This window comes from Telopea speciosissima, chromosome 10, assembly GCF_018873765.1.
Source record: "Telopea speciosissima isolate NSW1024214 ecotype Mountain lineage chromosome 10, Tspe_v1, whole genome shotgun sequence".
In the NCBI taxonomy this organism is placed as follows: Eukaryota; Viridiplantae; Streptophyta; class Magnoliopsida; order Proteales; family Proteaceae; genus Telopea; species Telopea speciosissima.
In genome coordinates, this window is record NC_057925.1 from 10,286,401 (window position 1) to 10,310,954 (window position 24,554).

The 24,554-nt window shown below is 37.5% G+C and overlaps 2 protein-coding genes across 3 annotated transcripts; both read left to right on the plus strand.

The window, feature by feature from the left end:
• Positions 1-847: 847 nt before the first annotated feature.
• Positions 848-13,373, plus strand: LOC122641356 (protein PEROXIN-4-like). 2 transcript variants are annotated; one of them, XM_043834565.1, is made up of 5 exons: positions 848-954; positions 2,630-2,749; positions 2,824-2,952; positions 3,610-3,739; positions 13,191-13,373. In XM_043834565.1, exons 1-5 carry the CDS (start codon positions 949-951, stop codon positions 13,277-13,279), a joined length of 474 nt encoding a protein of 157 aa, XP_043690500.1. In that variant the 5' UTR covers positions 848-948; the 3' UTR covers positions 13,280-13,373. The 2 variants fall into 2 exon arrangements, with proteins under 2 accessions (XP_043690500.1, XP_043690501.1); XM_043834566.1 differs by lacking the exon at positions 848-954 and adding an exon at positions 1,268-1,296.
• Positions 13,374-21,882: 8,509 nt separating this feature from the next.
• Positions 21,883-23,570, plus strand: LOC122641355 (heat stress transcription factor B-3-like). Its single transcript, XM_043834564.1, has 2 exons — positions 21,883-22,351; positions 22,952-23,570. Exons 1-2 carry the CDS (start codon positions 22,097-22,099, stop codon positions 23,411-23,413), a joined length of 717 nt encoding a protein of 238 aa, XP_043690499.1. The 5' UTR covers positions 21,883-22,096; the 3' UTR covers positions 23,414-23,570.
• Positions 23,571-24,554: the final 984 nt, after the last annotated feature.

Genomic DNA, 24,554 nt, shown 5'->3' on the forward strand with positions numbered 1-24,554 from the left:
TTCCTCCGTTCCTCAAAAATCCGCTAACAGTTTCAATCCTACTTCCACCAATCCCTCTGTAACCTATTAAATTGGTATAAATTGAAGACAGAAGTTATAAAACTTGCAGCGTTTTCTATATGAGACAGGTTCAGAAATGGGAAAAAGATGGTACCTCAAAAAAAAAAATTATCATAAAAAAGAGAAAGATGATACCTAGTGATGAGCAATCGATGAACATTGAATGAATTGATGGGCAACGAGGTTTGCTTCGTGATGCGGTTACTTATACAAAGCACTCTCGCAGGAAGACCGTGACCGCCATGGATGTGGTTTATGCTCTTAAGAGGCAAGGCAGGATCCTTTATGGGTTTGGAGGTTAGGGTTTTCAATATCTGTGCTCGGAAGCAGAGGCTCGGAATCTGAATCTCTGTTAAGTATATCTAGTAGTAGCTTCAGTTCTAAAGGAAGGAAGATTTGTATGAGGATACCTACAACTCATCTTCCCCAATCGATTTGGGAAGATGAGTTGCAGGGTTTTTTTTTTTTTTGTTTTTTTGGAGGGGTATTTTTGTAACTTTATCTTTTATTTTTAACACTGTTAGTCATGAACTGACGGAATGGGCTTATATGTAACCGTTTGCAAACCTTAGGGGGGTACGCAGCATTTTTCAAAACTGGGGGGTAAAATTATCCTTTCGTCAAACCTCAGGGGTGGTCTGTGTAAATTACCCATCTTTTAATTTCTTTTAATTGAAACACATTTTCTAGAAAAAGAACCGCGAATTTCACGAGGAATAAGCTGAAAAGCATTTTACTCAAGGCAAGTGTTCGTTTTTCCGTCCTCCCCACTCCTCCCGGGCTGGAGTCGTAGTCTAGAGTCTAGACCTTCGTGTCCGTTTTGCAGTTTGGAGGCCAATCTTTGAAATTTGGTTCTGAACTACTCGGGATCGCGAAGCGGTGATTAAGATGCAGGTCAGTGTCTTTGATTTATATTACGATTCATTTGTTCATGTCTCGTTCCTTTAGATTCGATACAGCTCCTTTTGTAAATTAAAATTTTCAATTCTTACTCGCAAAGAAGATCAAAATCTGTTTTTATTGTTTGGAATAAAGAAAAACCTAATTTTGGTCCTGCAATTAACAGTTCTATAATTGTGGTCACTAATTGAGGAAGAGTTTGGAAACCTTTTTTTCAGAGTTATCAATATTTTTGATGTATGTGTTAAGTAAGCTTTATAAGGTGATGCTGGAATCTTTGTAGCTTATGAGGTTGATGTTGTTCAGAAATGGGTAGTGAAGGAAAATTGGCAAATGGCAGGAAAATTCATTTTCCTTTGAAGGTGTGTACCTGGAGTCCCGTTTCTCTCTTATTGATTATGGTTCAAGACAAAATGAGTTTTAAGTAAAAAAATTAATTCAGATATGAGGCAAGGATGATGAAGGATCAGACTAGACGGGTAAACTCAATCAGAACAATATGGAACAAGGATAGTACCATATTAGAAGTCACTCCCAAAATGATAATGTTGAGGGGGTGCTGGAAATTCCCCTGAGCTGTATTTTCATTTAGGGAGAGGGATGGGTATGCTAGCGGTATACTGTAAGATAGCACTCTATGTGTCTATCTTTCTCATCCTCCCTTTGAAATGACTCCCATAGGTGCTAGCTTACGGTATACCACTAGCATACCCAGCCTTTTCCCTTTCATTTATTTTCATTCATTGGCATTTCTTTCAAGAAGTTGTTATGTTGGGATCTGGCAGTTTGATTTTCCACTAGCTGAGAGTTTCACTTTCATTAGAACCGTTTTAGGTTTTGTCAGAATACCTTTCATGTATGTGGAATAGCTGGATGGTTGCTCCCAAGATGTTATGATTATTGCAAGAAACTTGTGTTTGTTTCATCATAAGGTTGAAGCATATAGCTCTTTTCTTCGTGTTCAGGAGTGGAAGAGGATTGGGAACGTATGGTTAGTGATTGCTACTGATGATCAAGGGAGGGTGAAAGAGGTTTATTATTGTTCCAAAAGCTAGAAAAAACTTTTGCTTTGATGAATATGCTGCTAATGCATAGAATCCATATTTTGTCATTGCCACAACTTTGGGTTTTCTTCTTCTAGCCTGAACCACATGTTATTAGTTCATAGAATCACATTCTATCGGAACAAGTTGGGTGTGAGTTATCTAAATTGAAGGAGATAATCCATCAAACTGATCTACATGGAAGTTTTTGGATGCTTTAGTCAATGGAGAGCTATTGGTTGTGATCCTTTGGTGTTTCTCTATCATCACAATTCTATCATGCAATAACTGTGCTTGATGTTGTGGAACAAATTCTCGTTAGACTCCAAAACTATCTAGTTTATGTCCAGGTGTCCAGAAGGATAATATCTTGTTTGGGGTGGGGGTGTAATAGCTAGAGCTTCAAATTATTAAGGAGGGGGAACTCTCAGGGAAATTAGGCATTGATTTTGATTGAGCCAAAGAATAGCCAAGATTCTCTGCCAGATCCAGTGGCAGTTATTATATTTCATTCAGTACCTTGTAGTCTTTGATTCATGTGAACTTCATCTTAGTGTCAGAAATACAAGGAGGTTTTACTAGAACCTTCTCGGTTTGGTTGATCATCAGTTATTTTTCACATACAGGCATCAAGGGCAAGGCTTTTTAAAGAATACAAGGAGGTGCAGCGAGAAAAAACAGTTGATTCTGATATTCAGCTAGTATGTGATGATTCCAACATATTCAAGTGGACAGCTCTTATCAAGGTATACTCTGTTGTTATAAAGTGAAAATATATGTATTGTATTTTGATGTAGTTAACTTTTGTCTCCTTATTTAGGGACCACCAGAAACTCCTTATGAGGGTGGTGTCTTTCAGCTTGTGTTTGCTGTTCCTGAGCAATACCCTTTGCAACCCCCTCAAGTGCGTTTTTTGACAAAAATATTTCATCCAAATGTTCATTTTAAGGTACATCCTTTCTTTTCTCTTGTTTTTTATAAGGCACATGTATGTTAGATAGATCTTAGGCATTGAAAAGGAAGGACACTTTGATAGGTGAAAGGACATGAAGAGTACAATGTTTCAAAAGCTAGAAAAAACTTTAGATACCATTTTACAAAATTAAACCAATAGTTCTCTGAATCCCTAATAAAGGGACCTTGAAAGCATGGCATTTTTGTTCAATTTGGTTTGAGAATGAAACTGATTAATCTCGTCCAGTTTCTCAAGTATTTCCTATCTGTGATATAGGATCATAAACTATATCTGTTATCTGATGGATATGCCTGTTCCTTTGGCTCTTTCTCTTTTGGATTTACAGCATAATGTCCTTGAAGAGTAGAAGACCAATCAAAGTATTGTAAAGTTAGAATCGGTATATATCTGAAAGTACATTTTCTGTAAAACACCGACATTTCTCAATATTTATATATGTTCTGTTTCCCTCCCTTTATTTCCCTTCCCTTTATCATCAGTAGAGAGGGGTGGGGGGACGGGGGGAGATTTGCACTTGAGTTGAATAATTTGGTTGGTGAATGGAGCTATCTAGTGGAACTGTGGAAATTATCCCTGTTAAGTAAAATTTGCTGTTTTGGTTTAAAATTCTTTCTCTTTTTTTATCTGCAGACTGGAGAGATTTGCCTTGATATCTTAAAGAATGCATGGAGCCCTGCTTGGACACTCCAATCTGTTTGTCGGGCTATAATTGCTTTGATGGCCCATCCAGAACCTGATAGTCCACTCAATTGTGATTCAGGTAACATTTATCTATAACACTTGAATGTTATAGTTGACTGGGAAGAGCCCTTGGCATCAATTTATGCAACTGTACTTGCTTCTAGGCTATAATTTGATGCTGTTGGATCTTCCACTGGCCATTACTAATTATAGCTTGTTGATTTGTTGTCACCTCCCCACCCTTCCTCCCACATTTCCTTTTGGATAGGTAGGCCCCAAGGAGAGTTGAATTCATGACCTCTTAATCGTGAGGTGTTGATCTTTGCCAACTGAGCTACCTCCCACCCTTTTAATCTATTTTAATGTTATGAAAGATAGGTCTGAAACAGTTTATCTTGGTAGAAAAAGAAAAAAGATATTTTCTCCTAGGGAAATTGGTTATTTTGCTGATCATTTCCCGCTTTTCAGAGAAAGAACCAATAATAAATAAATATTTAAGCAAGTTCATTCAACTGCTCAGTCTCCTTTTGGGCTGTCATATTTGTGCCAGAAAATAGAGATCTTGTATCTTCCTTAATCCCATTGACATAAATCACATAATAGATTGATGTAGGAAGACAGCATTCAGAGAGAACATTGACTGGCACAGTCCAACTTTTTGTGCTGGCACTGACTAATAGTTTCCACTCATTGAGGAAAATCTCTATAACCTTGCTGATTCCCTAATGACAGAGAGTAGTCATGGTTGAATGAACAGAGCTTATGCCTTGTTTGCTTAAAGAAATCCTCCTTGCCACAGTACGGGGGCAAAAAAATGGTGCATGCCTCAGTGAGGTAGTGCTATGCACAGGATAACGAGGCAACAAGACTGTGCCTTATGTGCTTTGCTCCTCTGGCGCACATCTCTCTATGGATCTTGGATGTGATGCCGATTCATCACCAAAATAGGCTTGTTTGAGTAGGAATAAGTCTAGTTGGGTTCTATACATGTTGGGCCTTTGGTCCCATGGGTTTTCAATGTAGCAGGTCGCTTTTATAGACCTAAGTAGGGGTACATAGGTTGCATATGGGATTAGCTCTATACTTAGTCTATTTTCATGTTTTAGCATTTTAAATTGAACCGGTCCAAAGCTAGTTTGAATCAAGGTACTAAAACTCGGGTCTCGGTACCAACTCGGCTCTTGGAAAAATCGAAATGAGTCGAGATCTCGCCGAGTTGGTGCATTTTTTTTTTCCAACTCGAAGCCTCAACTTTGGGTCAACCCGAGATCCGAGATCTTGCCGAGATATGTCGAGTTTTGTCGAGTTAGGTAAGGTATTTAAGCGGTAGGTGGGTTAAAAAAATGGGTCGAAACCGAGATCTGAGATCTCGCCGAGATATTGCACTTTTGAGACTCGCAGGTAGTCTCGTCTCGGCTTTTCCAAAAACCGAGAAACTCGGCGAGATCTCGCGAGTTCTTGAACTATGGTTTGAATTGGTTCAATTTAAGTGACTTGAGTCACCTTTTTTTATTTAATGTAAATTTCCATTTTTTCTTTTGGATCCACACTCCCATGATTTAGAAAGGGAAGTGGAGTAGAGCTAGCTGGCTAGGAATTTTCATACTCCTAGGCTGAATAGGAAAAAGGTCCTTTAGGCCCTATATATGCAATAAAATTCGTGGAGGCTCTAGATCTCACACTTTGATAAAACTTTTGCTCTTGCAAGCTGCTGCAATTTCTCTTCTCCTTGAAGATTTGCTTTGTGTTTGATCAAAGCTAGGATTGATGTTTGATCCAATCGACACCTTGCGGTGTGAAGCCCGGGTGGATCATTTGAAGGAATCGGTGTTTGATCCGATTGACACCTTGCGGTGAGAAGCCCGGGTGGTTCTTTGTAGCTTTCTTTCAATTCTTTGAGGATCTGCTTCGAGTTCTTTGAAGATCTCCTTCAAGTTAAAGATTAAGATTCAATCTTTGTTCAAGAACATCAACTAAACAAGCTGTTGCCAAGATTTCTTTGCAACGACAGTAAGTTTGATCCATCCCATCAATACCCATTCTTCTCCTAATCCTCAAACCACCCCAAAACCCTAATTTTCACACCCATCTCCCAAAATTTTTAACAAACTATTCAGCTAACAACAACTTCCCACAATAGGATTTGATATTCTCCTGCCCAATTGGAATACTCGACCAAGCTGTTTTCCCATTACCCCATTCAAACCACAACATCCCACCTATTTCTGGAGACCATCCCATTACCCAAATTCTTCACAAACTAATCTGACCATCAGAACCATACCAAACTAGAATCGAATTACCATCAGAGCCCTATTAGCACTCGATCCACAGCTTGGCCCCATTGTCCCACTAAACCCTAACAAACCCTATTTCCATTATTACCCCAAGAAACCCAACATTCTGTCCAGACCATTCGAACCACCAGAAATTCCCCCAAGGCTGATCGAATACTCCATTCCCCCTTAGGAGCACTCGATCCAAACCCTAGCACCATCCACCCATCCTAAACCCTAAAACTCCATTGATTCCTTTTCAAGAAACCCAAAACCTTAATCCTAAAACTTGCTGCCCATTCAATTTACAGTCCTAACTCCATCAAAACATCTCAGAACCTTCACTGATAGACTCCCCTACATCAACTTGACATAACCCACACATCAAACTCTAACCCTAATCAAACCATTAAACACCTATTTTGACCTAGCCGATTCATCTGTTCATAACAGATCCTGGTTTATTGGCTCCTAGTTGGTCTCCTACCAATCTAGGACTACATTAGGATGACTCAGACATCTGCCAAGCATTTTTACATTTCCTGACAAGTAAAGCATTTGTGACATTTGGAGGTGCCAGATGTTGATGTTCAACTCTTAGTATGCTAATGGGATTGATGTAGTTACAGAGGAATGGCTGGATAAGCACCATCCATTTTGGAAACCCAGGCTAAGGAGAACCAGGTCTAAATTGTGAAATCGGTAGTTAGGGTATTAAATACATTATTATATTTTTTTTTATGAACAAAATAGATTGGTGATCATAGATTTTTTCTCATTACGCAGAATCGTAAGATAAGGGAGCCTACTTGCTCTAATATAAGGTGGTGAAACTTAAAGGAGATTCCCTGAATTTATTTACTGATAAAGTGGTTAAACAAGGAAAGTGGGACTTTGAGGGAGACACTAATACGATGTGGAATGAGATGACAACTTGTATTAAGAAGGTTGCTAAAGAGGTCTTAGAGGAAACAAAACGAAACCGTCATGCCCTTAGAGAGACTTGTTGGTGGGATGATGTGGTTCAAGCAGCCTGTTAGAGTGTAGTCTCGGTTGGAGGTCCATGGATGTCCATGGAACTCAGCACCACGGGGTTATGTTTCTAGTTAAGTGCGCCGGTGTTCCTGTTGTGGCAAGTTGAATCATACTACTGATACCTATTGGGCAAAACATGGCAAACCTGACTAGGCTCCCCAATCCGCCAACCGAGACTACACTCCAACATGTGATGTTATCTGAAACTTAGAAAACCAGTAGAGGAGGAGAAAGAGATAGAGAAGAGGGGAAGTAGAAAGTAGTCAAAGGAGACGAGAGAAAGTTGGACGATAGATAACCGAACTATCGTACCAAAACGATTCTTACAATAGGAAACTGAAACCTAAATCTAATTACAATAAGGAAAGGAAACAACTCACACACTTAACTAGAAATGTATCCCCATGGGTGTTGAGGTCCATGGACACCCATGGACCGTCAACCGAGACTACACTCTAACACTCCCCCTCAAGCTGGAGTGTATATATCTCCCATACCTAGCTTGGAACTAACCTCAAGACTAACCGAGACTACACTCTAAAACAGCCATTAAGGCTAAAAAAGCTAGTTTTAAGTCATGGCAAAGGACTAAGGAGGGAGAGGATCTAAAAAGGTATAAATCTGCCAGAAATGAAGCTTAGAAGATTGTGGGGGAAAAAGCAAGGGCGAAGAAATATGAAGATCTGTATAACAATCCAAACACAATGAAAGGTGAAAAGAGTATCTATAAGATAGCTAGAATGAGAGAAAGGAAGAGTAGAGATTTCGACCATGTTAGATGTATTAAAGTGAAGATGGTAGAGTACTAATAAGAGATGAAGACATTACAAAGAGATGGAAAGAGTATTTCCACAGTCTACTAAATAAAGACATTTTGAGTAATAGTGCCCCCGAAGATTGCATTACTCATTCAGACACCCCATGTCGTAGATATACGCAAAATTAGGGTGTCTAAAGTAAAAGAATCTTTAAGAAAGATGAAAGTACTCAAGGCATTAGGCCCAAATGAGGTTCCAATAGAAGGGTGGAAGAGCTTAGGAATCAGTGGTTTATCTTTGCTAAACAAGTTGTTTAATAAGTGAACCCAAGGAAAATGCTAGATGAATGGAGGAGAAGCATTGTGGTCCCGATTTACAAAAATAAAGGTGATATTCAGAGCTGCTATAACTATACAGGCATAAAACTAATGACTCATACTATGAAGTTATGAGAGAGGGTTATTGAAACCCACCTGAGAAGGCTCGTGGGAAGATTTAGAGAGGGCAAGAAGGATCTCCATATGGTTTTTATTGCCTAGAAAAAGTATACGACAGAGTCCTTAAAGAGTTAATCTGTCATATACTATAGAAGAGAAGGGCTTCAAGGAAATACATGGACATAATTTTTTTTGGGTGAATAAATATTCATTACCAAAGAGAGAAAAACAAGGAAACCCCCAAAATTAGAGGGAAGAAAGAAAGACATCCTACAATACATAGGGCTAACACACCCTCCTAGGGGTGGGGGAGCAAAAAAGAGGGGAGACCCCAGGATACAACAAGCAGCCTATTCCTTGGGGAATATACACAAGAAGAGGATAGGGTAGAAATTTTGGAACAAACTTCAAAATAGATGGAATCCCAAATCTGAAGAAAGGATCTTGAGTTGGTAGTCCATCTCCTAAGATTGCGCTCCATCTGAATAGTAGCTCCGAAAGCCAGCTTGCCAATTCTATCACAAAGAGATTTTCCCCCATAAGTCATGTCAACCCAAATCCACTCTCTCTGGAAAGTCAGGATTCTTCTTCTTCTAGCCCAACATTTACTCAAAGCCCCAAACCAAATAGAGGAGGAGAAGCAGCATTCAAAAAATAAATGATCAACACTTTGGTGCCATTCCAGCAAAGACAACAAGCTGGGGAGACATGGATCTGATGATGGATGAGGAAAACTGCGTTGGAAGGCAGTTTATAAGATAACGCCAAACACAGAAGCTATTGGAAGGCAGTTTATAAGAGCATGCCAAACACAGAAGCTATGGCGAGGGATGTGCCCCTTGAACCAAACAATCTTGTTCCAGGGAGAGATAGCCCCCCTATATCTGATGAGGTTCCAAGCAAAATTGGAGCTGAAAATACCTGAGGAAGAGGGCGTCCAAGTAACAAAATCTCCGAACCACAGGTCTTCTAACAATAGAAGAGAGGGCATTCCGGATGAATGCATCGAGAGATGGAGGGGAGCCCAACCATTAGGGAGGATGATATGTGCAATGAAGAGGGCGTCCAAGGAACAAAATCTCCCGAACAACAGGTCTTCTAACAATAGAAGAGAGGGCATTCTAGATGAATGCATGCTGAGAGGATGGAGGGGGGAGCCCAACCATCAGGGAGGATGATATCTGCAACTGAGGAAAATCTATGAAGGCCTACACTGTAGATAGCTTTGGAATTCACTAGAGGAAGAAGAATGCCCAAAGGGTACCAGTGGTTGAGCCAAAGTCTGGTGGAGGCGCCATCATCAATCTTGGTAGTAGCAGCCCCAAGAGCTAAATGCTTGAGCTTGAGAATAATTTTCCACACCCAAGAAGCATCTAGGGAGGTAGAGATAGTCCCTTTGGAGAAGCCCATAATAGATCTAGTCTACCCAAATACTCTTCTGTTTAGAGACTAGCTTCCAAATAAGTTTAAGGATGCCTGCCTTGTTAACTTCTTTGATTCTTCTCAACCCAAGGCCCCCTTTCTCTCTAGAGAGACACACTGAAGCCCAACTGACAGGGCTAAGAAATCTTGCAGTCTCATCACCTTTCCATAGGAAGCAACACATTAAGGATTCAAGATCCTTGATAATAGACTGAGGGAGGGCAAAGATAACTGACCAATAAATGTAGGATGCCTGCAGGACCGACCATTCAATTCCAAGCACCCGACATAAGAGAGGACCTTTCCCTTCTAGAGCAGGAGCTTCTTGTGAACGCAGTCGAGAATAGGAGTGCAATGGTGAGCAGAGAGCCTGGCAGGGATAAGAGGCAGCCCTGAGTATGTCACTGGAAACCGACTGAGAGGGAATCCTGTTTTCTCTTGCAAGATCTCTTTGGTAGACTTTGAATGACCGACCACAAACAAGAGGAACTTGTGATGATTTATCCTGAGACTTAAAACTCTTTCAAAGAGAGATAAGCACTCCATATGAGAGATCTTGGTGTGCTTGCATTTGGACATGGGGGAAATGAGAACCTGGTCTGTCTTGCTTTGAATTTCCCTAGAAAGTACTTCCAAGGCAAGGGTAAAGATGAGAGGAGACTAGGGGCAGCCTTGCCTAATGCCAACCGTGGAGGAGAACAAGCTAGCCAGACTAGCATTGACTAGCACCGAGAACTGAGGGGTGAAGATGCAATGATAGACCTAGTTTACAAACATTGGAGGGAATCTTATCTTATTCATGACACTGACAATATAATCCCATCTCAATGAGTCAAAGGCTTTGTGCAAGTCAATCTTCATAAGAGCAGTAGGGGGATGACCTTTCCTCTCAAACCCATGGACCAACTCGTTACACAAGAGGATATAGTCAGATATGCTTCTACCGGCGATCAAAGGTATTAACCAGACCATCCTTTTTCTCATTCCCAAGAAAGAAGGTGCCTCTGTCATGTCTGATTTTAAGTCAATGGCCTTATGGAACATGCTATACAAGTTTATTGCTAAGGTGCTTGCTAATTGAGTCAAGTCAGTTATAGCTGACAAGAGAATCTATAACTGACTTGACTCAATTAGCAAGCACCTTAGCAATAAACTTGTATAGCATGTTCCATAAGGCAATTGGCCTAAAATCAGATATGACAGAGGCACCTTCTTTCTTGGGAATGAGACAAAGGAAGGTCTAGTTGATACCTTTGATCGGAGAGGGGTTGTAGAAGCTGCTCTGGATGGCTTTGATGAGATCCTCTTTGATGATATTCCAACAGGAGGAGAAGAACTGAAGAAGCCTATGCTGAATCCATCAGGACCCGGGGCTTTGTTGGCTTTATGAGATAGGACAACAGCCAAGATCTCTTCTTCTAATGGGATCCTTTGAAGAGAATCTTAAGAAGAATTGAGGATGAACTTATTGAGGAGGCCATCAAGGATGGGAGCCGAAGGAGGCATTGGATGGAGGGCGAAACAACTGCTTGAAGAAACAAACTGCCTTGGCCTAAATACCTTCAACAGAAGTAATGATGGAGCCGTCCGGGGAGCGGAGGAGCAGGATAAAGATATGTATGATGGTGTGGTGACTAGCGTAAGGACTGTGGGCGGCCAAGGTATTGAATTCCCAATTACAATTGGATTACATCAAGGATTAGCCTTAAGCTCTTCTTTGTTTGCGCTTATCATGGATGATTTAACTAGAGATATTGAAGATGAGGTTCCTTGGTGTATGCTTTTTGCTGATGATATTGTTTTGGTGGATGAAACGAAGGGAGGGATTAACGCTAAGCTGGAGTTATTGAGATCAACCTTGGAATCAAAAGGTTGGAAGACAAGTAGAACAAAGACGGAGTATTTGGTGTGTAACTTTAGTAACACTAGGACGGTTAATGAGGTATTGAATATTTTTATTAGAGGGAGATTCCACAAAGTGATTATTTTAGGTATCTAGGTTCAATCATAAATAAAAAATGTGATATCGAGGATGTTGTTGCTCATAGAATTAAAATATGATGTATGAAGTGGAGGCTTAAAGGAAAATTTAATAGGACTGTCGTACGACTGGCTATAATTTATAGTGCAGAATGCTGGGCAGATAAAAAGCGTCAAATAGATAAATCTAAGTGTAATGGAGATGAGGATGTTGAGATGGATATGTGGCAAAACTAGGAAGGATGAGGTAAGGAATTGCCATATTGGAGCTGATTTGGGAGTAGTTCCGATACTAGATAAGCTACGAGAAAGTTGTTTGAGGTGGCATAACCATGTGCAACGGAGGCCTTGGGACGCTCTAGTACGGAGGAGTGATTTGATTCAAATTGAAGGAACTAAAAGAGCCAGGAGCAGGCCTAAATTACCCCTAGGAGAAGCGGTGAGAGAAAGACATGCTTAACTTAGGTCTTGTATCATATAGGACTTCGAATAGAGCTGATTGGAGAGCAAGGATCCATGTAGTAACCCCATTTAGTTGGTGTAAGGCTATGTTGTTGTTGTACTTTTTTGTGTACAACAACTAATTAAATTGGGATGTTTAGTGGCTGTTGATTGGTATTGGAGTATGGTCTTAGTGTTGGAAGAATAGGTGACTACATAGAACTAGCAGCAGAGTGACTTGAGTCCAAATTGAGTTTGAGTATTTGTTTTTAGTTTCAGGTTTTGATAGGGAGTCCATGAGAGAGTTGGATTTGGTTTGTTAAAAGCTTCATATATGTAAGCACCTCTGCCATCGACTGCACATTTGATATAATGAAATAATTTTGAGTTTCATATGCTTCTGAGCTGCTGGTCGTGTAAACTGGCTCTCTCTCTTTCCTCTTGGCTAATCTGAGTTCAGGTGTGCTCTCTCCAAACTCCTCCTTTGATAATATGTCTCTCAGTTCTTTTATATTTTTCCCTATTTCAACTCTATTTTTCTTCTTTATCACCTGGCAGATACACTGTTTTCTGGCCACTTTTCACCAATCTTCCTTATATCCTCTCTCTCAATACTGCTTAATTTACTTTCTGACTTGGTAGTTAGGTTCTGTAGTTCTTCTTTCAGACCTGAGGTTGATCTTCAACAGATTGCAAGGTCAAAACTCTGCTCTGTTTCTGGGAGTTCTCTGCAACAGAACTATAGCACATTCAAAGTTCCATTAGAATATTATTTTCCTGGTTTAGACTATTCTACAGTCCTGGGCAAGGGCAAGTCCATTGACCAAGTTACAGCTTGGTTTATTTGGGTTCTAAAGAGTTACAGTTCAAATTATTAAGTCCCTGTTTTATCATGCACTTCTCTTCTTTAACGTCTGAAACCTCAAATTTCTCTCTTCATTAAGTAGTAAGTACAGCGCTTAGGGACTGTTTGATAATACCAGAAAAAGCTGTATTTTTTTTTGAAGAAGGCATTGACAATCCAGTCTTCTATTAAATTCTGAGATTTCCTTCATTCTGTTAAGTCTCATCCTGGTCTAAGTGTGGTTGTGAGCTTATAGATTCCATTATAGAATCTGAATCACACCAGGGATACATTATTTCTTGGCAGATAATATACTTAAAAACATTTTTTTTTGCAGGGAATCTTTTACGTTCTGGTGATCTCAGGGGATATGAGTCTATGGCAAGGATGTATACTAGGCTTGCAGCCATGCCAAAAAAAGGGTAATAAGTGACATGTAATATTCTCATGCCATGAGTTCTGTCAGTATGAGTCCAGGTGAATATTTCTTATGTATCCTTAATGGATTTGGATATTTTCTGTTCTTTAAAATGTAAAAAAGTACTGTTCTATGATGCTTGATTGGGGAGAAGAGAAACTGTTAGATGGACAATTATAACTACAGTATTGGGAATCAAATACAAGGTTTCATCCAATGATGCTCAAGTTCTTGAAGCAACTTAGAAGCAAAACTGTCTTAATTTTCATGCTAAAATAGCCAAAACTTGGTAGAAATAAACAAGTTAGCTGAAATAATTGGTCATTTTAAATTGTATTCATCACCTTCATACTATTTGTACTTATCCAAATCATTGCCATCACGGGTATCCTTTTTTAATTAATGATTTTCTTATTATGAGAGTAAACCTTGTTATTTCATGTGTACTTGAAAAATGTGCAAGATAATGACAACTTTTTGATAATGACATAACGAAAAGTCAATTTCAAATTATTTTGAAAATCCTTTTTTATCCGATTGCAAGAACTTTTGAGAATAAGATAAGAAGGCAATCAAAAGTTGTCTAGTTCTAAATACACCTATAGATGTGTCATTTAGATAGTCCCAATAAGTAATGTTAGTAGTGATTTTTTGAGAATATTATTGGGTTTGTATGTCATATATTATTGGGTTTGCATTATTATTGGGTTTGTAAATAATCGAATTTTGCATCATAAGTTGAAACTAATGCATCAGAAATAAAAACTATCCCCACAGGGAAATAGCTATTTTATTATATAAAAGTTGGAGTGAGATTAAGTTTTAAACACCCATGCGAGGGAATTTCTATGGTCCACAAGCATGAAATTCTTTTGTCTTGATGCGATGCATTTTAGTCTTATTAATAAAGTCACAAACCATTGAAAGTTGCAATTTTAGCCCACGACAAGTTGTAAGAAGCTTTAGTTTGACATTATTAATTAGTGTGGGTTAAGTTTAATAGTTAGCTTCTAGGAAATCATAATTTTAAAAAAAAAACTTTGTACAATTATGTTAGAATCAATTTCTTCTCCCAATGTTGAATGGAGAAAATTATTCTGACTAGAAGAAGAAAGCTCTCCTAACCTTAGGGTGTATTGTTCATTATTAAAATTGGGAATAGTTTAAGTGCTTGAGTCCAATGCTCATCAAGGCCAACGTTAGCAAGAGCATTAGGGGATCAATACCTGAATGTATTAAAGTGAATGATTACATGAAAGTTATTGATGACCAATTGTTAGATTTGAGAAGGCCTTAGCCAACACTCTTATGGGAAAATTTTGCTCCACGAAGTACAATGGTAGCAAAGGAGTGCGTGAGCACATAATGGAGATGGAGGATATTATGGCTTAGTGGAAGGCCTAGGACATAGTCACGTAGACATATTGAAGTCCTTCCAGGTGTACTTCTTTCTCAACTCTCTTCCACATGATTATGGGGATTTTTATCTGCTGCTGTACTCATCGTGCGGCGTTGTAGGTGCCATGTGGGGCCCGTTGTGCATACATGGCACCTGCAGCACCGCACGATGAGTACAGCAACGTTGCAGTTACAGCACCGGATAATGATCCCGATTATGGTCCTTTTAAGATATCCTACAACATACAATAGAATGGCCATTCAATGAACTCTGACCATGTGTGTTCAAGAGGAAGAGAGATTAAGGCAGAAGACAATTGAAAGTGCACATTTGACCACGTGTGATAAATGAAAACCCAACAAGTCCTTGCAAAAGAAGAAAGAAAAATTGCTGATGAAGAAAGAAGGCATAAAGATACTCCCAAATGGTTTTTCTGCAATATAAAAAAAAAAGAAAAAAAGAGGACACATCAAAGTACAAAAAATGGTTGAGAGTGAAAAAGTTCATTTCAGTCTTTTGTCAATTTTGAGTCCAACTTGATTAATATTTATCACAATAATTGGTGGATTGATTTTGGTTCAACAATTTACATTTTTAATACCATTATAGATTTCCACAAACAAGACTTTCGATGTAAAATGAGAGGAACATCTATTTTGGAAGTCGGGTGCAGTTTCAAGTGAAAATTGTTGGTGTCTACAAACTTGTACTGCAATCCAGATTTATTCTAAATCTAGAAAAGGATTACACAAGAACTAATGTCACATCTAGATTGATAGGATTCAAGGTTAGTAAGTGACAAAAGTAATTGAGAATCTGGATGTCATGACGTTAGTAATTCACTTTGACCTTGAGCTGCATCAAATATATGCCAAAAAAACATTTTTAAAAAGTGACATTATGGAGGAAGTGTAAATGGAGATACATGATGGTTTCTCATCGGATATTGATCATTTGTTGTACAAGCTTAAGAGATCCATGTATGGTTTGAAACAAGCTTCTCGACAGAGTACATGAAATTTGTACAATTATTTCTTTTGGATTTGTGGAGAATTGTGTTAATCAATGCATCTTTATCAAGATGAAGGGAAGTGATTTCATTATTTTTATTTTATATATGGATGATATTCTCTTAACGAGCAATGATCTGTGGTTGTCGTATGGGACAAAACAATTTCTGAAATGTAAATTTGATAAAAAGATATGGATGAAGTCTTCTATGTTTTGGGCATAGCGATTAACCGAATTATGTGAAACAAGAACTTAGGGTTGTTCCAAAGAGGATATGTTGACAAAAATGCAGAACATTTCAAGATGAAACACTATTCATCAAGTGTAGCACCACTAGTTAAAGGCCGACAGACTTAGTTTGAAACAATGTCTAATGAATGCCTTGAGAAGAAGCAAAAAATGAAAAATATCTCATATGCATCCGTTGTTGGCAATTTTATATATGTTTAGGTTTGCACACGACTTGATAGTGCCTTCACAATGGGAGTATTGAGAAGTTTCAGAAAGACAAAAAAACCACCTACCATGTCACGCACATTAGACAACAAAAAAAGAAGTATTGAGATGTTGTAAAGGCACTAAAAATCACATCCTCACCTACAGGCGTTTTGATAATCTGGAGGGGCTGATTAAATATTCAGTCAAATTATATTGGATGTGGAGATATGAGGAAGTCTACCTAAAATTATATTATTTTAATTGTTGAACGCGCAATATCTTGGAGGAATGTAAAGCTACTGAAAACTAATTCTTCCATTAAATTATTTTATCACAGTTCTCAAAAGTTGTTTTTTTCTATTGAGCCGCTGATACGGATCTACTATGACAATACTACGACACAGTTAACTTCTCTACCAACAATTTATCTTTGAGACATTGAGATAATATTTTGTTGTTAAAGAACTGATGAAATGATTGTTGATCCTTTCACAAAAGAGTTTCCGCTTAAGGTATTTTTAGATCATGCGGGTTGTATCGGATTATGTAAATCATAATTATGTGCCTAATATTTTATAAAAGACATTGAAATGTGCAGTTATGATTCTGAATATAAGTATTTTGTCATTTTTTTTTTTGCACGTATTGCTTGAAATGTCAAACGTCTTTAAAGTACATAAGACAATAAAATTTGGATTCAGAATTGACTATGGGGTTGATTCTATAAAGTTAAAACATGCCACTTAAAAGTTCGTTTTCGTAATACATGGAAGAGAGTGTTTTAGATATTGAACATGTACCACCACGATTAAAACCACCTCCACTTCCTTGATGGTAGGAAGAGGGGTTAATGGTGGTTATCATAAACTGATAATAGGGTTTTGGCTTTGCATAATATAGCAGCAAATCTCCATCCGGTGTTGCATCTTAAAGAAGCTGCAAAAGCCAGAATCTCTTCTTAGAAATAAACAACAGTGAGGTTAAGAGTTAAAAGTGTAAATAAACTGCCTAAGAAAGCAGCCAAACACTGTGTGGAAAGGAGAAATCTTGTTGGACAGCATGGCACAGATGTTAGGTCCCAATGGAGGTAAGTGTTTATTTATTAATTTTCTTTTGGATTATCTTCATTTATGGCTAAGAATCACAATAAGATAAGAAGGAGCAAAAAATGAAAAATATCTCATAAGCATCCGTTGATGGCAATTTTATGTATGTTTAGGTTTGCACACGACCTGATATTGCCTTCACAATAGGAGTATTGGGAAGTTTCAGAAAGAAAAAAAAAACACCTACTATGTCACGCACATTAGACAACAAAAAAAGAAGTATTGAGATGTTGTAAAGGCACTAAAAATCACATCCTCACCTACAAGCGTTATGATAATCTAGAGGAGCTGATTAAATATTCAGAGTCAAATTATATTGGATGTGGAGATACGAGGAAGTCTACCTAAAATTATATTATTTTAATTGTTGAACGTGCAATATCTTGGAGGAGTGTAAAGCTACTGAAAACTAACTCTTCCACTAAATTATTTTATCACAGTTCTCAAGAGTTGTTTTTTTCTATTGAGAAGCTAATACGGATCTACTATGACAATACTACGACACAGTTCACTTCTCTACCAACAATTTATCTTTGAGACATTGAGATAATATTTTGTTGTTAAAGAACTGATGAAATGATTGTTGATCCTTTCACGAAAGAGTTTCCGCTTAAGGTATTTTTAGATCATGTGGATCGTATGAGATTTGTAAATCATTGTGCCTAATGTTTTATAAAATACATTGAAATGTGCAATTATGATTCTGAATATAAGTATTTTGTCATTTTTTTTAGCACGTATTACTTGAAATGTCAGACGTCTATAAAGTACATAAGACAAGAAAATTTGGATTGAGAATTGACTATGGGGTTGATTCTATAAAGTTAAAACATGCCACTTAAAAGTTCGTTTTCGTAATACATTGAAGGGAGTGTTTTAGATATTGAACATGTACCACCACGATTAAAACCACCTCCACTTCCTTGATGGTAGGAAGAGGGGTTAATGGTGGTTATCATAAACTGATAATAGGGTTTTGGCTTTGCATAATATAGCAGCAAATCTCCATCCGGTGTTGCATCTTAGAGAAGCTGCAAAAGCCAGAATCTCTTCTTAGAAATAAACAACAGTTTAGTTAAGAGTTAAGAGTATAAATAAACTACATAAGAAAGCAGCCAAACACTGAGTGGAAAGGAGAAAGCTTGTTGGACAGCATGGCACAGATGTTAGGTCCCAATGGAGGTAAGTGTTTATTTATTATTTTTCTTTTGGATTATCTTCATTTATGGCTAAGATTCACAACGAGATATTTGAGAGAGAGAGAGAGAGATGCAAGAAAAATGTCCTTTTAAGGAATTAAAAGTCATCTGTGAGTATAAAAATAAAAATAGTTTAACATTAATTGGACCAAGATTTCATCACATGTTCAAATATGTTTGCAATAAAAAGGGAAGTAAGTGAAGAAATTGATTATAACCTAAAGTTTACCAGTGTTTATTGAAATAGAAATGTCAACATTCTAGAGAGTCATTGTTAGATAAGAAGATACAACCATGAATCATGATGCTTATATGAGTTGAGAGAAACAAAACAAAAACAGTAACTAAGAGTATTAAGCTTAAATGATTTTGAGTAGACATGATGAAATATTTTTAGCCTTTAGCATGACATTTGAATATCCTAACTGTAACTTGCTTCCACTATCCTTTATTTTTATGTTCATATATTTATTATTATTATTATTAGAGCAAGAGATCTCTACTTGGTCGCATGGTCTCTACACAAGCGTCTGGGCCAATGGGCGAGCCCACCTAGGTATTCATCCAGGGGCAAAGGTGTCATTTCATGGTGTTCTGTGAAAGGACGTAGGAAACACCACCAAGTAGAGATTTTTTTTCCCCTTATTATTATTATTATTATTATTATTATTATTATTATTATCACAAAACAGTTACTAAAAATATCAAGCTTAAATGGTTTTGCGTAGACATGATGAAATCTTTTTAGCCTTTAGCATGACATCTAAGTGTTTAATATATCCTAACTTTAACTTTCTCTCCCTTTGTATTTATATTAATATATTTATTATTATTGTAATCATCATTATCATTGTTATTATTATAATTATTATTTAGTTATCGCATTGAATTGATATGTACTTGTTCATTTCAATATGTCGTGACAAATGAAACGTGTAAATGAAATAGTATTAACTACACATGAAGAGTTATAAAGAGTAAAATATGTTACAATATTTTTAAAAAGATTTTATTATTAACATCACATTAGGTCTCAAATAATTTGTAATTTTACTTTTTTTTCTTCTTTTTAAGTATAATACATTTTTTTTTTCCAATGAAGATAAATCAAGTTATTTCACATGTATACTCGAAAAATTTACAAGACAACGACAATTTTTGATAATGACATAATGGTTAGTCACTTTCAAATTATTTTTAAAAACTATTTTTTAACCCGTACTTAGGAATAAGACAAGGGGCAATTAAAAAAAGAGTGTCTAGTTCTTAACATATCTATAGAGGTGTCATTTAGAAAGTTCCCATTTTAAAACCAATAAACTTGAATAGTTAATAGAATCTTTCTTTCCACCATGATTATAAGTTAAAGGAAAGAGATATCTGTCTGGGACTGTAGCCTATGCTAGCGCTCTTATGTGTCTTTCTAGTCCCTTCTCTTGAAATGACCTCTCTATTTCTTGAACGGCCCTGTTTATTTGACGGGGACTTAGGTGGGGTGAGAAAATTGGGCTAAAAAGAGCTGATGTGGCACTTCAAAATCCCACCTCAACCTTTTTTGTTTAATCTGGGATGGTACAAAGGCTTAAGGAACAACATTAAATGTTTTATTAGCTGATGTGGCACTTGAAAATCCTACCCGTATGCTATCAAAAGTCTTACAAAAAACAAAGTATTTTGATTACTGTTCGTGAGAAAAGTAAAAACCACCATTGTTCCCCAACCCACTATACTGTGAGACCCAATCCCACAACATTCCCACCTAATCTTTCCCGCCAAACAAGCAAGTCAAAAAATGATTCCTTTCATAAAGCAATCATTGGATATTTCCTGCCGGCATAGGCTACGCTCCCAAACAAGAAACACTCTCCCATAAATTAATAAAGGAGAGTTCAAAGAGTATATGTACACTTTAGAGAAAGAAAATTAAAAGGAAAAAAATATTTGACCTATGTTACATCATTCTCCAATTGACTTCTATTGATATATATCTTAACTAGTTCTTATTTAAGGGTCAACATCAGAGAAGATGTAATAGTAGTAGTAGTAGATGGTAGATGCCTTGTTGGCAAGGCAAGTGTCATGCAACCACATTTAGCCATTCAATAATCTCACCACCTGAAATCCCGGCCATTATCAGAACTCTTCCTTTCAAATGTGAAACCAAATGGTTGGTGAAGACGTATTTGCCACATACCCACAAAGAAACAATTCTCCGTAGTCAATACTCAAGAAACTTCCCCTTTAAAAAAAAAATCAGAAACTTCTTAAAATGTCTTTTGCTTCCATGACTTTGTCACTCAATCTTAAGACACCACTAACGCTCTTCCATGATTTTATCCACAAACTTGAGAGGAAACCCACACGTACTCATGCTCATAAGCCCACAAAGTCTAAACTCTGAAGTCCTCTCCCCTCTTGTGAAAGAGAGGGAGAGGGAGAGAGAGAGAGAGAATTGGATCCTTCAAGAAGAAATCAAAACTTGCAGACAGAGGCAAGAGCACGTTAGATATAAAAAATAAAGAATAGAGGAAAGTAAAATCACATTCACACCTACGGACCCCTTATAATTTTTGGATTCATATAATAATAATAAAAAAAGGGATGTATCCAGTGCATGAGGCTCCCGGCTCTCATTTTCAGAAATTGAGGAAGATCGTAATGTAGACAGTTTTAACCCTCCACTTCACAGAGAGGCTGTTTCCCGACCCCACAATTACTAAATTGTAATAGAGCAACATTACTTTTGGATATTCATTTAATCAATAACAAAAAATTTAAGCTGTGTTTGGTTGGACTTGGAATAGAATGATATCAAAGCAGTTATTTACAAACATATGTTGTTTAGAAGGGATCAATAACAGTTCGAGGTGTCAATTGGTTCGATCTGGTTTCGGTGTAAGAATGGACAAATGTGAAACCAAACCAATAAGGAAAAGTTCGGACTCAGTTTATATTTGGTTTCCTCTTATCGGTTTGATAGCGGGTTCAATCTGATTTGGGTTTGGTTTACCAAGTATATATACATATACATAATTATAGGAAAAACATGTTTTTTAATGGTTTCAGGTTGGTTTCGGTTTCTTATCGGTTTTCTAACGATTGGATGATCCAATTTTATTTATATTGGTCAGTTTTGATGCGGCGGTTTTCAGCCAATTCCACAAGATTTCGGTTTGGTTTGTCCTTTTTTCGGTCGGTTTGAGCTAGGGTTTGACACTCCTACTTCTAACAATCCAAGGTGGGTTAAGTTCCCCCAAACACTCTATTAGTAGATGATTTGCTAAATATCTTTTGAACTATAAGTTAGGAGATGGAATAGTTTCATTCCAAGCGGCATCCAAACGCCGCCTTAAGAGAATGACATAATCAATTTGAGTGCACGAATCTAGTTTTATATTGCACAGTTAGCTCCATGAGGAGCTATATATAAGAAGAGGGTGGACTTAGTTCATACGTTTCAACCAATTCTTCATTCCTCTTCTTCTTTTGAAACATTTGAGAGAAAATAAGATCCCCCACATCTCTCATGAACTGTGGAATCGTTAAGGGTTTCTATTGTTGGGGTTGGGAGTTCTTAATTTCCAATCTTCTCTTCTCCCACTAGTAAGATCACCTTCTTCCTTCTCCTAATTAATCACTTTTTAAGAATAAAGAGAATTAGGACAAGCCAACATGGTTCAGGCAATCTCTGAGGAAGAAGAACATGAGTTGGGTTTGTTAGAATATGTTAGAAGATCTTCTCCTCCACCATTCTTGTCCAAGACTTACATGCTTATCGAAGATCCGAGCACCGACGACGTAATCTCATGGAATTCTGATGGATCTTCTTTCATAGTATGGAAACCTGCTGAGTTCTCAAGTGATCTCCTTCCTACCCTCTTCAAGCACTCTAATTTCGCGAGCTTCGTTCGACAACTCAATACTTATGTATGTGTTCTTCAACCTTAACAAATTTTCCTCTTTTTGTTTTCTTTTTGAAGAAAGAAGAAGAAACAACACAAAAACACAATCTTGAGCTATGAAACCCCCCAAGACTGAACAATATAAGTCTTGTTCTTAAGGGTATTTGATCCTAACTTCAATTAGGGCATTTAGTCCATCTTTTAAGATTTCTTTTTTTTCACACATGATAGATAGTAGCACAAAAAGCCAATTTACCAATTATATCGCACCCCGAATTTCCTTTGAAGTTTTTCTTTACCCAAATTGCATTAATTCACTTTGAATTTGATCTCGACTTGTTAGTCTATCTTTTAAGATTTCTTTCTTTCCACACATAATAGAGAGTAGCACAGAAAGCCAATTTACCAACTATATCGCACCCCGAATTTCTTTTGAAGTTTTTCTTTACCCAATTGGGTTAATTCCCTCACAAGAGGGAGGGGAGATCTAGTGAATAGCCAGCACTTGCGAAGCACCCCTTTATTAAATGAATTGAGAGAAGGGACGCTCAAAAAACAGATGCTCTACAACCTAATTAGGTTTCTCTATTCTCATGGCTTAAGAAACTGTTATTATTGTATGTAGGGATTCCGAAAAGTCACGACGAACCGGTGGGAATTTTGTAATGACAAGTTCCGCAGGGGTGCGAAGGAATTACTAAGCGAAATAAGGAGAAGAAAGGCATGGACAAGTAAGGGTAGTACTAATGCAACTACACAAGCCCAAACTGCACCACAAGAGTCTGATGAAGAGCAAGGATCGACATCGTCGATGTCGTCCGGTTACAACAGCCTCTGCAATGAAAACAAGAGGTTGAAGAGGGAGAATGGAGCCTTGAGCTCAGAGTTGGTGAATATGAAGAAGAAATGCCAAGAACTTCTTGATTTGGTGGCTGTTTTCACTACTAGTTCAAAGAATGATATAGAAGAAGATAAAAGGCCTAAATTGTTTGGAGTAAGGTTGGGGGTTCCAATAGTGGAAGGGAAGAGAAAGAGGGTAGAAATTACTGAGGGTCTTCAGATTTTATTATCTCAATCATGCAAATAGTAACATGTATTAATAAAAATTAAAGTAGTAAACCACTTACAAGCAAGTGGATTAATTATGATCTAATACCATTTTCTAATTGGGTTTTGACAATTAGATATAATGGTAAATTAAAATGTCAGCTTAAGCATGTCTGTAAGTATATGCTAAAAGCATTTCAATATCAAAAAACTTATTTACTGTATATCTGTGGTACTCATTCTAAGGCTCTGTTTGGTTACAACAACATTGGGGTTTTTGGTAGCTGCAAAACTCCTATTTCTTTGAAATTTTTTTCTTTGCCTTGGCTTTTGATGCTTCTTTCTAAATATTCTATAAAAAAACAAAATCTTTCTGAATAGGGAGGTTTCTCAATTCTAGGTAGTGTTAGTTGGATCTTTTGTTCTTTAAAGTTGATTTGGGTACTAGTTGAATCTCTTAAGTGGGACCCATCTAAGGGTGGGGATTGAATCAGCTGGAATTCAGATTGAAATTGATCTGGAATAGGGCGGCTGGGCACCGCCCACTGTGCACACATGGGCGGTGCCCCAGCCGCATGATGAGAACTTGACCACCCCCAGTACTGGGGGCGATAATTTTCCTCTGGAATAGGTCTTTATCACCTCAAATAAGTTAGAAGGAGAAAAAAAAAAAAAGATTTTTTCAAAATTTGTGATTTTATGGTTTTCTTATTTAATAAATTTGGGATATTTTTGGAAGAGGTAAGTTTCATTATCTTTCTCTTATTTATTGACTTGTTATGTCCAAAAAAATTAAAAACAAAAAAACATAAATAGTGGGCAATCAAAAAGAAAGTAATTGAAATCGGGATCAGGCTCAGCGGATTCCAATTTGTGGGGTGAGTCACCCAACGCGACCATTTCTCAAACTGTAAATGTCTAGAGGTCATATAATGTGCGTAGCTTTACTCTTGCTTTGCGGAGAGAATATTTTCTGACTCGAACCCGTGACACTAGATCACAATGGAGCAACCATACCATTGCACTAAGGTCCACCTTTTCACTCATGACTCCATGGTCATCATTATTTTTCCTTATTCGTTGCAGGTCCGAAATGCTCTTTATTGTCCTCTTACACCCATTCAACCAATAATAACCATCGATAAAGGAATTTGTCATTCACTATGGTTCAAAGAAACCTT

Excerpts from the sequence above, each read along its gene's own strand:
- LOC122641355 (XM_043834564.1), top strand. The coding sequence starts at position 22,097 with ATGGTTCAGGCAATCTCTGAGGAAGAAGAACATGAGTTGGGTTTGTTA. Across the intron at positions 22,352-22,951 it reads TTCGACAACTCAATACTTAT|GGATTCCGAAAAGTCACGAC; the intron begins GTATGTGTTCTT and ends TATTGTATGTAG.
- LOC122641356 (XM_043834565.1), top strand. Across the intron at positions 2,750-2,823 it reads AGTGGACAGCTCTTATCAAG|GGACCACCAGAAACTCCTTA; the intron begins GTATACTCTGTT and ends CTCCTTATTTAG. Across the intron at positions 3,740-13,190 it reads TCCACTCAATTGTGATTCAG|GGAATCTTTTACGTTCTGGT; the intron begins GTAACATTTATC and ends TTTTTTTTGCAG.